This window comes from Penicillium canariense (assembly GCF_028826845.1).
Source record: "Penicillium canariense strain IBT 26290 chromosome Unknown utg000007l_segment0_segment0, whole genome shotgun sequence".
Taxonomy (NCBI): domain Eukaryota; kingdom Fungi; phylum Ascomycota; class Eurotiomycetes; order Eurotiales; family Aspergillaceae; genus Penicillium; species Penicillium canariense.
This window is the reverse complement of record NW_026622734.1, coordinates 2406976-2423258: the sequence shown is the minus strand read 5'-3', so window position 1 is coordinate 2423258 and position 16283 is coordinate 2406976. Positions and strand designations below refer to the sequence as shown.

Here is a 16283-nt window from a genome sequence, read left to right as displayed (position 1 = left end):
CTCAACAGGGCGGGAAATACGGGGATAGCGAGCATGTGATGTATCATGTCTGTTGAATTTGGCTTTGGTTTTGTCTTTCAACGGTGGTTGATCGACTTTAGGTCTTTGACCCTTGGTGGTGATGAAGGGGTCTGATGAGTTTCCATCTGTGGTCGGTTTGGAGACCTTGAGCTTTGGGGGACGTCCAGACCGGGAGTCAGAGGGTAATAAGCCGGTGGGATTGCAGGGCTCGTCACCGTCAACAAGAGGAGGCCGGATATCGCTGGCCATAATTCTCTGTTTTACGTCTTTCTCCCAGCACCTCGGATATATTCCAGTGTGACACCGATTGGCATGGAGGCTGCCGGTGCAATGGAATCTTTCTTCTAGACTTCCAACTCCTTTATAGCTCGGAGGTTTCACATGCCTATCATCGATAGTTATAGCTTCCCGTTCTTTTCGTCTTCTGGGCCTTATTTGAAAACAATATATGCAATTACAATCTGGACATCATCCTTCGCTCATAATTTGTCATTAAAGGAGCTACCGCTTGCTTTCATTGCTTGTCTCTCAATTGACAGATAGGCTTGTACAGAGCTCATCTGGGATCAAAAGGTTCGGTGTCGGGTCGCATGAGGTCATCGGTATTTGAGTGCTGTGTACAATATTTTAGTGCGAACCACTATCCACACTTCAAGTTGTTACATCGAATCTAGCCATGAAAAGGAGTACTTTTTCACAAGTCCATTTCAGCCGCGGCTTATATAAAGTGTAGTTTGTTCACTACTGGATCCCATGTCAGAACGAGTGGGGCCACGATAACACTAGAACCAATCATTCCCGAATCCATGGATCCCCTACATTGTGACGTTCTCGACCTCATGGACCAAGTAAACTTGAGAAAATTATCAATTACAACCGTATAAGCTGACTGAGCTCCGTGACCTTATGAGATGAAGGTCTAGAACTGTAGAGATTCGCCATGTGAGGATTGCCACCAAGCAGTAATAGTTGGATAGATGTCACTTCCAAAGACAAAGAGCAGGGTTAAACAAACCTAAAATATATTTGTATCCAGAAGCAGCAATAGACATGATTCATCACATGGATTGAACTGAGTTCTGTGATTTCCACGAGGTCAAGTTCTAGAACAAAACAGAGGCACCTCAAAACTTAATTCATTTCTGGGATCAGAACGTCGTTTAGCATCATTCAAAGTTATCACCCTGGAGTAATATTCTACAAAAAGAGACCCAATCAGCCTACTTACGTCTATGACTTCTGTGCATCCTTGGTAATCCTTGACTTCCCATATAAGGTGATTAGAATACATTACTGGCCATAGGACTTGAGGCAGCCGTATGAAATGTCCAGACATGGCAGGACATGACGTGCACAAAAGTTTAAAGGTCATGACGAACTGAGGATGGAATATTTACCAGTATGGACCCACGGACAGACTGATTCAGCGTCCGCCCATTCCTCCTGGTTTTGTATGGTAATTCGGGTATATTCACAAGTACAGCGTCGTAACACACTATAGCAGACCCCTGGGGCTCTCCCAACAGATCCTCATAATCGAGAACCAACACACTCCAGCTGGATAGCCTCTGTACTAGCCAGTACGCAGAATCCCTTGGCAGGTCAGGTTACATTTTACCTGCTGTATCCTGTTATATAAAGCATGATGGTTATCGAATTTGTCTGACATTCAAGACCAAACAGGCTACCCGAGTTGCATTTTTCCATAATGGCAGTGAAATTCTACGGCTCCCAAACTACTAGCGAGACAGTGGCTCCTCTGTCATATACAGGCTCCCCTTGGAAGCTCTTTCTCTTCGACAGCCTGCTGTTCTTGCGATGGAGCCCCTACCTGATCAATATTGTCCTTCCACTGTGGCCCTGTCTATCCCATGGCCTGGACGAACTCTATCCGTCCCTGCCCAATATCTATGACATCCTCCTGCATACTATTCTCGTCGTGGCACAATCGTTCTTCCTGATTTCTCTCCCATTCCTGATCACAGTCCCCTTCGTCTTCTACATCTTCTACATTGGACTATTCCTCGCGTTGAACACGTCCGTATGCAAGCTGCTCAATGGCAACATTCCCGAAGACGGTCTCAAGTCAACTGAGGACGATCATTCTGCCACTTGGAGACGGCACGATGATGAAAGCTGGATCTTCCTCAACGGCGTGGCGGTGGGGTGTGTCTCCATTGCGGTTTCCCAGAGTCTACATAACTTGCTAAGATGCCCTCACAGGAAACACTGGCTGCAAAGTAATATTGATAGAATATCACGAACCTTTCACCGTCCAGTGGTAGGGGTGCACAATAGAACGTATGTCCCGTCAATCTTTTCGGGAATCATGTTGAGGCGTCCGAGTCCTTGAGTCTAACTGGCACCAGAAACGGCATCATCTTCGATGTCATTCAATGCCTGATCCAACGCGCTTTACTCTACAGTAACTCCAATATCCGCCAGTGCCACGTGCTCATTAAGAGGGCTCTCTACGCACCCGGAATCAAGAAGGTTGTTCTCATCCTACATTCTCAAGGCGGCATCGAAGGTGGCATGATACTCGACTGGCTCTATGATGAAGTACCTCATGACTTGCTCAAACAGCTAGAAGTCTACACCTTCGGGAACGCCGCGAACCACTTCAACAACCCGTATCGAGTTCATATTCCCGTCGGTGCAGGTGCAGGCTCAGAGCCGACCTCTACTCATTTGCAAACGCGGAACAAGCGCACAGTGACCCATATTGAGCATTATGCAAACAGCGAGGACTTTGTGAGCCGATGGGGGGTTTTGCACTTCATGCGCAAAGTCACCGAAGACCCGCTGGCGAACAGATTCATGGGCAGCGTTTTTGAACGGCCTGGACGCGGGCACCAATTCAATCAGCACTATCTTGATAACATGTTCCCACTTGATCCAACTGGACGATTTGTGCGTCGCTTGGCCGATGGCGATTTTATGGAGATGGATGTCAGGATAGGTGACGGTACAGAAGCCAGGGAGGGGCTAGATCAGACCCTTGATGCAACATCAGGAAGCATCGGGCCCGAGGCAAGAATTCCAAGTAGTCGATCATCAGTGCGGACGGAGAGCCAAGTAAAAGCATCGAGGCCAGAAGGCACTAGGATTTCGGAAGTTGAAGTGGCGAGAACCAACGGGGTTCCCTGGAAGGTGAAGGATTTGAGTCGATTGTGGGGCTACTGCAATGGCGACTCTCCTGCGGCCATGTTGTGAAAAGAATGACAGGTACAAGGCCTCTTCGACTTTCTCTGTTCCCTACCCTCTGAATTTTAAATAAGACAGTTAAGAGCTTAGTAGGGCCCTACTGACCTCCGATCACACTAGTGAACCCTGCTGAATGACGCTGAATCTTGAGCTCAATCTCGTTCACGTTGATCCAAGCGGTGGTGGCGGATTATACTGATTTGGTCCATGTCAAGCCGATTTCATCTTCCTGTGTATATCCGTACATACTACTTGAATATTGTGCCGGCGATGCTATGGTCCACCCTCCCAGCTCAATCCATTGAGATGACATAAAACAGGAAGATGTGAATTGCCAATGGAGTCCAAGCGGGTCCCAGAGACCAGCCACTAGCGGTGAGGCCCCCAGGTACCGTGACTTGGGCCCAAGCTTTATTTTCATGGCTCCGGCCCCCAAAGTTCAATTAACACCGCTGGGTGTCCCGGTCAACAGGGAATTACGTTAGCGCGATTAGTCGGCGAAGACGAACTTCAGGCGAACGTATGAAGTCGCTACGGGTTTTCTTCCTGTTGGCCATGTTTCGGATATATGAGGTAACCAGTCAGAAATATTACACCTAGGGATCTAAAAACTTACCAACGGTATTGACCTACCTTGTCTGCAGGTATTAAGACTAGGGTTACGTCTCGGGGAAACCCTAAGTCAATTGTAGCTTTATGAGGTCCCGTCGAGTCGACCGATTTCGCTACGCCACTAATATCTAAAACGGGATCTATTTGGCTCTAGACGTTCAGAATAAACTTACCCTCTATCGCCTTTTTATCTTATAATATTCTACTATAGTTATACGAACTACGGCTAACTTCTACAATTTATTATAAGAGACCTACCCTAGGCTCGAGTGTAGGCCTAGGTATAGTCGATGCGGAGAAGGACAAAACGGGGTTTAATTCTTTGCCAGCTTAGCCTATTATTGTATATTATATATACCTAAATAAATAGTACCCCTGCCGCCTTAAACATTTAGGCCATAGTCCGCTATAGAGAATAGAGTTTCCTACATCTCCCTAACTAATATAACTATCGGGCTAAAGGGATAAAGAATAAGGCTACCGTTAATTAGTAGAAAATAATGGCCCTACGTGTAACGAATAGACTGCGCCAAAACCCGCGTTTGGGCCCGGACCCTAGGCCCAAGGCCCAACCCGTATAGGCTTTAGGCCTAACCCTCCGGGCCCAACCCAACCCGCGGGCCTATTACGGGCCCCTAATAGGCCCCTACAAAAGCCTAACTTTTTATAATATCTAGCTCTTGGCGTTTATAAAGCTACTGACTCACTTAAATAGAATACTATTACTTACCCTATTATAGTTACTACTATAATTTCTTTAGTATTTACTCTATTAATCAGCTAAAATATTAAGAAACTTATACGTATTTAGATTAAATTTATTTAGTAATAATATAATTACTAGAAGTAAGAGCTATTATATAATAAGGTAATATTACTAGTATAGTTTTAAAGCTACGATATATTATAGCTATAGAGATATATATTTAATATAGAGTACTATTTAGGCTTTCGGTAGCTCTTACTAGCTTTTATAGGCTCTTATAGGTTTTAGTAAGCTTTTATAGGCTTTCTACGGGTTTTAGTAGGTTTTTATAGACTTTCTATAGGTTTTAGTAGGATTTTATAGGTTTTCTATAGGCTTTCTATAGGCTTAGGATAGGTACTTAGAGCTAGAGCTTATAAGACTATAAATAATATATACCTAAACTATATTAATAAGGCTTAATTTCTAATAGCTATTAGATAGTTAGGCTAAGGATATATATAGTATCTAGGTAGTAGATAGCCTAAATTTCTAATAGCTATTAGAAATTAAGCCTATAGATATTTATAGTATCTAGGTAGTAGATAGCCCTAAATACTAATAGCTATTAGTAATTAAAGCTAGAGATATTTATAGTATTAATATTATAAATAGCTTAGAATCCTAATAACTATTAGAAATAAGGGCTCTAATAGGCTTTTATAGGCTTTTATAGGTTTTCTATAGGCTTTTATAGGCTTTCTATAGGTTTTTATAGGCTTTCGTAGGCTCTATAGACTTAGCCCTCTAGAATAAATAAGTATTACCTAATTATATAGTATAAAATAGCTTAGTAAGGCTTATCTTATAATATATTAATCTTAATTAATTATTATTTATTAGGTCTTCCTAATATAAAGTCTTCTAAAGAGTTAAGGTATATTTAATTTACTAAGACCTTACTTCTCTCTAATATCTTTCTTAGCTTATAACTATATTATAGAGTTAAACCTCTAAGCCTTTCTCTTTATCTCTCTATAATAGTAAATTAGAGAATCTTACTTATCTTACTCTTAAGAATATATAGTTATTTATACCTAAATTGTAACGATTTTACTACTTGTTAGGGTAGAAGGCCTATCGATCAGGTAAAGAATCGATGGCGAATAGATAATGAAACAATTATGATACAGTTTAGCCGTTCTTCTTTTTAAAGACTGAATCTTACCGATTTAGATTAAAAGGAAACGGGACACTCTCTTTTATTAGGGAATAACGATACCGAGTAATGATAAAGAATGATATAACTACTTTTAATATTAACGCTTCCCTATATTAGACTAATATATAATCCTTTATAATTTATTCCCCCTCTAATAGTAGCTGTCCTTAGCTATAATAGAGAAACAGGGATATTTCACTTCCGATTTATATAAGCAATAGACTTATAATAATAGTGTTAGTTATAAAGTCTATTTTACTTTTATAATTCCGTAGGCTAAAGTTCCTATCACTAATCCTTAATTAAATTAGCTAGGAACCGTAGCCCCGGGGTAAAGAGAAGTAAGAAAGAGAAAGAAAAGAATATAGCTAAGGCTATTTATAGTTTTTCTTTTTAGAGTCGTTATCCTTTTAAGACCGTTTTATTATAATAGGAATAATTAGTAGCGAGAGATATATTAATAGAGAATTTTAGTTAATTTAGGTATATTTTATATCCGAAAGTAGATATAAGTAAAAGGTACCTAAGATTAATTAGTATTAATATTAATTCTTTTATTATCGAGTTCTATTAGGTTTCCTATTTTCGATTAATAAGAGAAGGCGAGTAATTACTAGGAATCTAGGGGTATTTCGATATTTTCTTTTATTAGAAAATAAGGGTTTTAGCGTATTTTTATACGATAGGAGTTTCTAATTAGGCCGGAAGTTTCTATTCTAGTTATAGTTCGTTACTATTTATAATTTTTTAAATTATATATATATAATAGACCGGTAGTAATTTACCGATAAATTAGATATATTTCTAGTTCGTATAATAAAGAATTCTACGAACTAGTATACGTCTCTAATAATATAGGTTTTATAGGTAACGATATAATTTATCTCTTTTCGGCCGTTTTATCTTTTCTCGGTATTAATTATAAAATCCTTAGGTTTTTTCTTCTAGCGAAATTTTCTTCTTCGCTTATTAATACCCCTCTCTAATTACTATCTTTCTATAGTAGTTAGTTACCTTTTTACTCTCTTTCTATTAACCTTTCTATATCTTTTTAGCTAAGATACCTAAAAAGGCTATAGCTAGTCTAAAACTATATATTACTAAGATAGTTTTACCTATATTACTATAGTGTATAGGTTATTTCTATATTACCTTTATATAGTAGGACGGTACTAAACCCTTAGTAGTTTAGTACCGAATAATCTATCCTACTTCGAAGTCTTACGAGTACTATTATAAGAATTATAGAATCTATAAGGTAATATAGAATCTCCTATATATCTCTATTAATTAGATTTTACTAATTATATAAAGATCCTAGGTAGTATAATTAGAGACCGACTAGATTTTACTAGGCTTCTCGAGTTTATTAAGGAGTTTTAGGCCTCTTATTAAGATAGTATCGTTATTAATACTCCCCCGAATTACGATCTTTTAATAGGTACCTATCCGTTAGTATTTCTAAGGTATATTATTTAGGCTATATAATACTTTTATAATAGCTTTAATACCCTAGTTTCTACGTATTAGTACGAATATAAATTTAAAAGCTAAAAGGTAGCTAATAATATATATAATTATCTTCTTTTCTATAAGGTTTCTCTAATAATTTAATAGAAAACCTTAGTTAATTATAACTAGTATTTAATTTCCCGATAGATTACTATTTTTCTATTAGCTCGCCTTTTTATAGGTATTTCTTAAAAAGATATCGAGGCCTATAAAGATTCGATTTACCGCCGAATCGGCCCTACGGACGATAGATATAGTATATAGGTAGCTTATAAGAAGATATTCTTTAATAATATTTATAACGCTATTAAGGATTATCTTCCGTAAGAGCTATCTATTAGCTAGGAGGCTTTAGATATAGAAATATAGGTAACTAGCTAGTTATACCGTATTAATAATAACTAGCCTATTCTATATCTAACCTATTAAAATTTAATATAGATATTATAGGGTTTCGGGGTTTTTTCGTAGCTAGTTCGAAGGATATTTCTAAATTTTAATATATCTAATAACTTTTATAGCTAATAGCTAATTAAAATCTAATCGATAAGAATTAAGTAGAGAATAGCTAGCTTTTTACTACTATTTCGGAATAAGATAAAGATTTCTTAATTTTTTTACGGAATATAGAGACTATAGATTTTATATTATCTATATCTTCCTTAGGTACCTATTAGTTATACTCTAAGGGCTATTCTTTCTACTTAATAAGGAAGTATAATTTACTATATAATTATTTCTCTTTCTTAATTTCTTTAACTTCCTATTTATTATTATCTTCTAGGTTAGATATTAGTAGTAATTTATAACTATTTCGGTCCTATTACTCTATCTATAGTTTAAGATAGGATATATAGAATATATTATAAAGTCTTAAGTATTAAGCTAGTAATATAAGACGATACGCTTATTTTCTAATAGTATTTAAGACCCGAAACGGCCTAATAAATTTTAGAATAAGCTTTCGAGAGGATATTTTAAGCTTAAGATTCTTAGTAGATAATCGAATAAGATCTTTATATTTTAATATTAATAGGATATAATAGGTATTAAAGTATTTCGCCTAAGTATTAGTAGCTTTTCGCTACCGATCCTTTAGATTTTTACGAAGCTTTTCTAGCTTCTAAATATAGTCTAATACCGCTAGGACCTCTTTTAAAATAGATTCGTCCTTAAATCGTAAGTAAAAATCTAGCGAATAGCTATATATTATTTTAAAAAGAGACTTTCCTAAAGTTATATTAATAGTATTATTACTAGCGAATTCGGCTATTTATAGTAATTTTAGCTATAATAACTATTTATTACTAGTAAAGTAACGAAGATAGTATTCTAAAATTTAATTTATCTATTCTATTTAGCTATCGGTTTACGGGTAAAATACTATTAAAAGTCTTAGTTTTATATAGGATAGATAATATATCTTATCTTAAAATTTACTAGTAAATATCGGACCCCTATCCGATATAATTCTATCTAGAGGTCCGAACTTAAGTTCGATCTCGTTATAGAATAATTTAGTAAGATCTACTACGGTTATTAGGAACGAAATAGGGAAGAAATAGGCTATTTTTATAAGTCTATCTATAATAACTAAGATTAAATCTATAATCTTTTCTTTAAAAATTATTTCTAGAAGACTAGTAATAAAATCTATAGTAATTTTACTCTATAGATAGCTAGGAATCGGTAGTAATTCTAGCTTACTATATAGTTAATACCTTAGCGTCGCTATCCCTTAGTATATTAGATATACTTTAATATATTTAGCGACGTCTCGCTAAAGATTTATCTAATAAAACTTCCGACGTAATAGTATTTCGGTTCTATTTCGGCTAAAATAGCTTACTAATAGATCTTTATAGTAAAAGCTTAATAGCCTACGCCTTAAATTTTCCCCTATAGAGATATATAGGCGATTTTTAAAACAGAGTAATCCCTCGGGATTAACTATCTAACCTTTTCGCCTTATTTTCTCTTATAAAATAGTAGCTACTCGGCGGTAATACTCCTTATCTTCGGCCTAAATATACTAAATTAGGTAATAAAGATCGGTATTAGCCTTAGCTAGATATATATTCTCGTCTCGGTATATATTTTATACCGATTTAAGAGGGATTCTTTAGGCGTAATCTAGTTCTTCCTATATAGCCTAGCTAACTATAGATCTACTTAGGTTATTCTATTAATTAGATAGAATATCTTTAGATAATATATTATCTTCTAATACTAGCTAGGATTTATTAGCTAAATAGCCTTATAGAGTTATACCTTATAATTCTATATCTACCGATTACTTTAGTAGTATTTCGGTAACTAAACGGTTCCGAATCGGGAGTAATAGATCTAAGCTCTTAATTTCTTTAAGGGCTAGATTTATTTTTCTGGATAATCTATCTATAGGGTTTATCTTATCTAATCTATATTTAATTATAAAATTAAATAGAGATAAAAATATACACTAATAAGCTTATCTCCCTATTAATTTAGTTTAGCGTATAAATCCTTATAGATTCTAATAATCTAATAATACTTCGATAGGATATAAAGAACCTTCGAAATAGTATCGCTAGTATTTAAATAACGAAATAATAGCGAATAGCTCTTAATCTAGTATCGAATAATATAATTTAGCTCTATTAAATTTTCTTAACTAAAAAGCGATAGGGTAATAGTACTTATCTTAGCTTTCCTAAGATAGAATTCTAGATATACTATAATCTAATATATCTATTTCTAGCCTAATCGGTTTTATTAGATTAAAATATCGTAATAATAATACTAATTAAAATATAGCGATTAGGCGTCGAAACGCTATTTTTTCATAGATATTTAATTTAACTAGACTAGGTTTTCTCCCGTTTTTACTACCTTTTAGTAAATCTATTAAAGATAGTACGATAAAGAAGTAATATAGGATAAATCGACGGTAGAAGTTATAAAATCTAAGAAATACTTAGATATTATAAAACGTATTAGGAAGTTCCTATAATTTAATAACATCTACCCGTTATTTATCTATCGAAACGCCTTTACGTCCGATAATAAAACTAAGGAATTCTACTTTATTTTAATAGAAAGTATATTTCGAAGGTTTTATAAAAAGCTCTACCTAATATATCTATTCTAAGACTTAATAGATATACTTAGTATAAGACTCTCGATCTTTAGAGAAGATTAAGATATTATTAAGATACGCTATATAAATAATATCGAGAAGGCCCCGAAATATTATATATATATAACTTTAAAATATAGTAGATATATTAGTTAGGCTAAAAGGTATAACTAAATACTTAAAATAGCTATATCGAGTACGAAACGCTATTTTCTATTTATCTCTAGGGCGGATATAAATATAATAATAAGCGTCTTTTATATCGATTTTACTAAAGTATTAAGCTCTAGAAATCCTATCTAGGATTTCCGAAATAAGAGATAAAAGATACCGATTCTTTACTAAAACCTTATTAAGACTACGATAGTCTATATATAATCTTAGGCTACTATCTTTTTTTAGGATAAAGAAAACTAGTACTTTAGTAGGGCTCTTAGAGGGACAGATTCGCCCTAGTTTTAGGTTTTTATCGATATAGTTTCGTAATATTTCTAGTTCTCGAAGGGAAAGTAGATAAATTAGTCTATATAGCAGGACTACTCTATTTTTAATTAGAATTAAATAGTCGGTTAATTTATAAAGAGGAAGGATATTTATATTTTCTACGGTAAAAACGTCCTTAAATCAGTATAGTTCCGGTAGTATTTTAGTATAGATATCGTCCGTTTCTTCTTCTTAATCTCTTAGAAGCTAGATTTCTTCTAAGGTTTTTATAACTACGAATATAGTTATATAATTTCGATATAATTTTATAAATTTTCGGGGGTAGAGATTAATAATTTCTTTATTTTTAAACTACTACTAATAATTCGCTAGTAAAAGGTATATATTTAGTTCTCGAAGTGTAGTTATTAATAAAAAGATAGGACTTCCTTCTAAGTAAGGGTCTCGATTAATAGCTATATAAGATCTTTTAAAAGTTTTAGTAGTTCCTTGACTATTAGTAATAGTAATAGGAATTTTCTAAATACTATATAAAGATATATTTCGTCGGTTAATCGCTTCTAGTATTAGTACTAAAAATTTTATCTATTATAATCGATATTATCGAATAAATTACTAATTTACGATATTATATTCTATACTAGTATCTAGGTCTATATAAGTTTCGATATTATTTCGGACCTAAATCGGCGTATATAATCGTATAACTATCCCTATTTAGGGAATTTAAGTTAAAGGTATAAGGTTTAATTTAACTCGGAATTATTTCTCTCTTAATCCGAGTATATTTTAAGTAATTAGATTTTAGAAGAATTCTATTTAGGATATCTATTAGTAAGATAAGAGTTATTTTAATAAATAATAGTAAACTAAATATTTACTATTTCTTCCGATAGGGTTTCGGCTATCTTTTAGTTTTAAATCGGAGGGGTTTCTATCTTAGTTATTTTAGTTTAATCCTCTATAATTAGATAATCTAGATCCTCTTTTTATTCTTTTTAAAGATCGATTCGAAGAATTACCTCGATTTAGTAAAGTTTTATTAGCTTTTCGTTTCTAATCTATATAAAATATTTCCTAAAAATAGATTATAATAGCGACTATTTCTTTATAAGTTTTCGGTAACTATTAACAGTATTTTAATATTTTTTAGCGTAATAGGTTACTAAGCTTAGTAAAGAAGTTTAGGCCTAGTTTACTTTTATCGAGTTTTAGAAAGTAAGATTCTAAGGTATCGAGTTTATTATAGAACTCTCTTAGATCTTAGTCGGTTCGGTATTATATTATTTTATATTTAATTTTTATATCTACCTTAAAGGTAAAGGTATTTTAGATAAGGGTAATTATCTATTCTTTAAATTAGTTCTAAGAATTTTTAACGTTTCGCTATTTAATCGAACCCTTTCTTTTAGTATATCGGTACTATTTTTATCTATACGATTAGTCTATATAGGTAATTATTTTAAGAATATATTTATTATTAATCTTAAAACGCTTTAGAGAGATCTTAAAAGTATACTCTATATTATTTAACTAGTCTTATTATTATTATATAGTAAATTTATAGATAAAGACTAGAATATTCTTAATTTTAATATTACTTCTTCTTTTATTAGAGGAAGGAGGACTTTTCGGTAATAATTCGCGACCGTCTAACTCTCGGACTTATATTCGAAGATCTTAGAGTCTTTCCTTTAATCTTTTTTATTATTTAAGTAAATTAATTCGAGATCGAATCTGTCTTATTTCTTTATTAATTCGATTAATATCCGAACCTATAGTTTCTTCGGATAACTCTAGGCTAATTATAGTAATATTACTAGTTTTACTAATAGGTTCTAACGCTAGATTTTCGCGATTATTCTACCTAGCACTTTACTAGGTTACCGGTCGGAGGTTCGATAATAGTAGGGCTATCTTTTCCTTAGGTAATCGAAGAAGAAGATTTAGAAATTATAACGATTTTACTACTTATCAGGGTAGAAGGCCTATCGATTAGGTAAAGAATCGATAGCGAATAGATAATAAAATAATTATAATATAGTTCAGCCGTTCTTCTTTTTAAAGACTAAATCTTACCGATTCAGATTAAAAGGAAACGGGACACTCTCTTTTATTAGGGAATAACGATACCGAGTGATGATAAAGAATGACATAACCACTTTTAATATCAACGCTTCCCTATATCAGACCAATACGTAATCCTTCATAAGATTACTAAAATAATTAACTATATATAAAAGCTCTAATATATATAGATAAATAAATACTACTATAAAATAGATTTTAATATAGGAGATATAGTCTATATTACTATATACTATTAAAGACTAGACTATTTAAACTAGAAGCTATCGAACTAAACTAATATACTATATAAGATTATCGCTAAAAAAGACTATATATTTAGGCTTAAGCTATTTTTATCTATTAAGATATACCTAGTCTTTTCGCTAAATAAGCTATATTATATATTAAAAACTAATCTCTTACTAGATTAGATCGAGGATCTATTACTACTAGTACTAGTTAATAATTAGTAAGAATAGGAAATTAAAGAGATCCTATAGTTATATCTATATTACTAAAAATTATAGTATAAAATTAAGTAACTAGGCTATAATAAGAATAATACTTAGTATTATATAGCTAATTTTAAAAGTATACCACTAAAACTAATAGATTTCTACTAATAATAACCTAACTCCCCTAGACCCCTAAAGAACCTATAGATCTAGCTAGCTATAGTAGAAGTCAATAAATTTATTAGTAACTATATTAATAATAATATCCTAGAGTCTTAGGTAGACTGCGCCAAAAACCGCAAAACCGCAAAACCGCAAAAAACCAAACCGCAATTGGGGGGGTTTTTAGGGCCAATTCTAGAAACCGTAATAGTTTTTGGTTTCTAGGTTAGAAACCGTAATAGTTCTTGGGGCCCCAATAGTTTTTAAAGCGGGGCTAAAATATCACGTAGATAATATTCTATCGATATTTATTGGCTATATCTTAATTACTAAGCTATTTTAACTAGTTTATAACTAGTTATTATGCAGTTTTATGTAATTTTATGTAAAAATGGTTTTTGATGGTTCCCCAATAGGGAACCGCAATGGTTTATGGTTTGGTTTGGTTTTTGGTTTTAAAAACCGCAACCATTGCGGTTTGGTTTTTTGGGGGCAAGGTTTGCCCCCAATTGCGGTTTTTGGCGCAGTCTAGTCTTAGGGCGAGCCTCTTTAAAAAAGAAGGGCTATATAATATATAATAGAATAATAGATAGAGATTACCTAATAGATATAGAGTGATAGAAATACCTAACTAAGCTAACCTAATAGGGCCTATTTATATAAGCCCTCTATAAGATAGTTACTAGAGCCTCCGTAGTTTCTTCCTTCTTCACCTTCGTTGTTTCGTTGAATGCACCTGGTTACCTTTTCAGTTGGCTCTTTTCCATCATTGTAACAGTTTTACTAATTTTTACTAGATATTTATCCTAGGATTTATAGATTTAGTAGCTCCCCTAACTAAATCACAACTTTGTACTTAGCTCCCCAGCGGCCACTGGCAACTCTGACATATCGCCGTAACGGGGATATAACAGAGTATAATGGAACTCTCTCTCTCTCTCTCTCTCTCTCTGCCTGATGTATATTTCGAACTCAAATTGGTTGGCTGCCACGACATTGAACACTTGAAAATGCACCGAAAAACCCTTTTCAAAACAAAGGTCAGCGTCAATTGAAAACTAGGTAGACTGCCCAAGTTGTAATTATTGTTATAAACATGAGTTTTGAGATCGGTGTAATTGAAAAATTCGCTCAATTCTACAGTGGCTGGCTGCCGGCCTTGGGCACACCGCCACCGAGGCTTCTCCGCAACCACAAGGGGCAGAGGTGAGTAGCTAACTATGGATACTGAGTCTCAGATTTCGAGCCTGGGTTTTTATGCCAAGACAGAGAATAAGTTCGTAGAATTAAGATGCATTTTTGGGTCGCAAGTAGGTCAACAGTTTGAATCGCTGTAGCTGCAATCTGCTAGAGTGCACTTGTGACGACCGCTTTCGTATCCCTGCACAATTCCTACACTACCCAATGGTCCAATACGCAAATTTCTCCGAACGTTGCATCTGGATCTAATATTTGGGAGGTTGAATGCAAGAGCTCCTGAATTGGAGGGCTTCCTTCACTGAGCCTGGTGGATCCTTGCAGCTCTGGCGCTTGATCAGCATCATGCTATAGAAGCACACCTGGTTTCCCAGCAGGTGCCACGTAGGAAAATTGGAAGTTTACAGACGTCTCAGTGGAGAATTATGGATTATAATTTGGTCAAGTATGGAGATATCCGACGGAATCGATATATCCGGTTCACTCCCGCTGGATTTCATCGGAACAGGTGCGCTTGAACCCGCCTGTCGCAGCCACAGCTTTGAAAGATGGGGGTGCGATCGCTCCCAGTCGTAGGATGGCGTGGGACACTGAGCGAGTTCTCGGTAAGTAGCTCGCGCACTTCCTGTATGTGGGGTTTGAATGTAGAACGCTGGCGCCTACTTTCATTCAGTTGTCGCCTTGAGGCGGCAGCCCTAACCCGATGTTTGCTACGCGTGCAAGCAAATTCCCCGAGACGCCCATAAGGTCGGGTTTGCCCTATCTAAAGGAAAGTCGAGCCTACGCTCATGAATTACATTTTCCCCGACACTCATGCTCTTTGACAGATCACCAGTTTCGGGATAGCCATTGTCTCTTTCTTACAGCCGGTACCCTGTCGACCGGTGACATTTGGGCGTTGTGGCGGAGCTGCCACTTGGCATGCAGCGAAGGGTGCTCAGCCCCGGCGATCAGCACTTGCAGCCTGGTCACAATCAAATCAGGCAGACGAGAAAACGAGAAAAGCTGCCGGTCGATACGAGGAACAACAACATAACGGCAGCAGCCATCCGCAGAGGCTCAAGTTCACGGGTGGCGGGCCCACTGAGAAATCCAGACCCTGTCCCCACGGCGTTATCGTGATGTGGCTCGGGACGGAGTACAGATTGGGCCGAACGATTGTGCTCCGAGTCCACCCGCCCATTAGTGGTTGTGGATCAACAGATCGGGCGTGTTCTTCCCCCGGAAGACGGGTCCAGGAGATGTCTCCGTACCTGGCAAGGCTAGAGAGACTGGGATCTCTGAGCCTTCGGCCCTGTGGGCCAAGGCGTTCCGAACGATGGACGAAATCCTCCATGTTCTATGACTTATCATGAGCGCACTACATTCTCTATAGGCGATTCTCTAGGCGGCCGAATATCTGACGTCGCCCTGCAGTAGTACCTTCTAGCGGGAAGCTGACGATGCAGGCAGTGATTTTACTGAATGGAAGGAAGACGCCCTGGTCGCAGAGAAACCTTGAACCTTGTCGGAGGGTTGAGGCTCTGGGTTTTTGGGGCGCACCAAAAGAACGGACAGAATGAAGGCTCCGCGGACCCC

The 16283-nt window shown here is 35.6% G+C and overlaps 1 protein-coding gene across 1 annotated transcript; it reads left to right on the top strand.

Moving 5' to 3' along the window:
* Positions 1-1729: 1729 nt before the first annotated feature.
* Positions 1730-3237, top strand: N7482_009891 (uncharacterized protein; the record flags this gene model as incomplete). Its single annotated transcript, XM_056692015.1, has 3 exons — positions 1730-2187; positions 2245-2322; positions 2391-3237. The coding sequence occupies 3 exons, from the start codon at positions 1730-1732 to the stop codon at positions 3235-3237; spliced, it is 1383 nt and encodes a 460-aa protein (XP_056539721.1).
* Positions 3238-16283: the final 13046 nt, after the last annotated feature.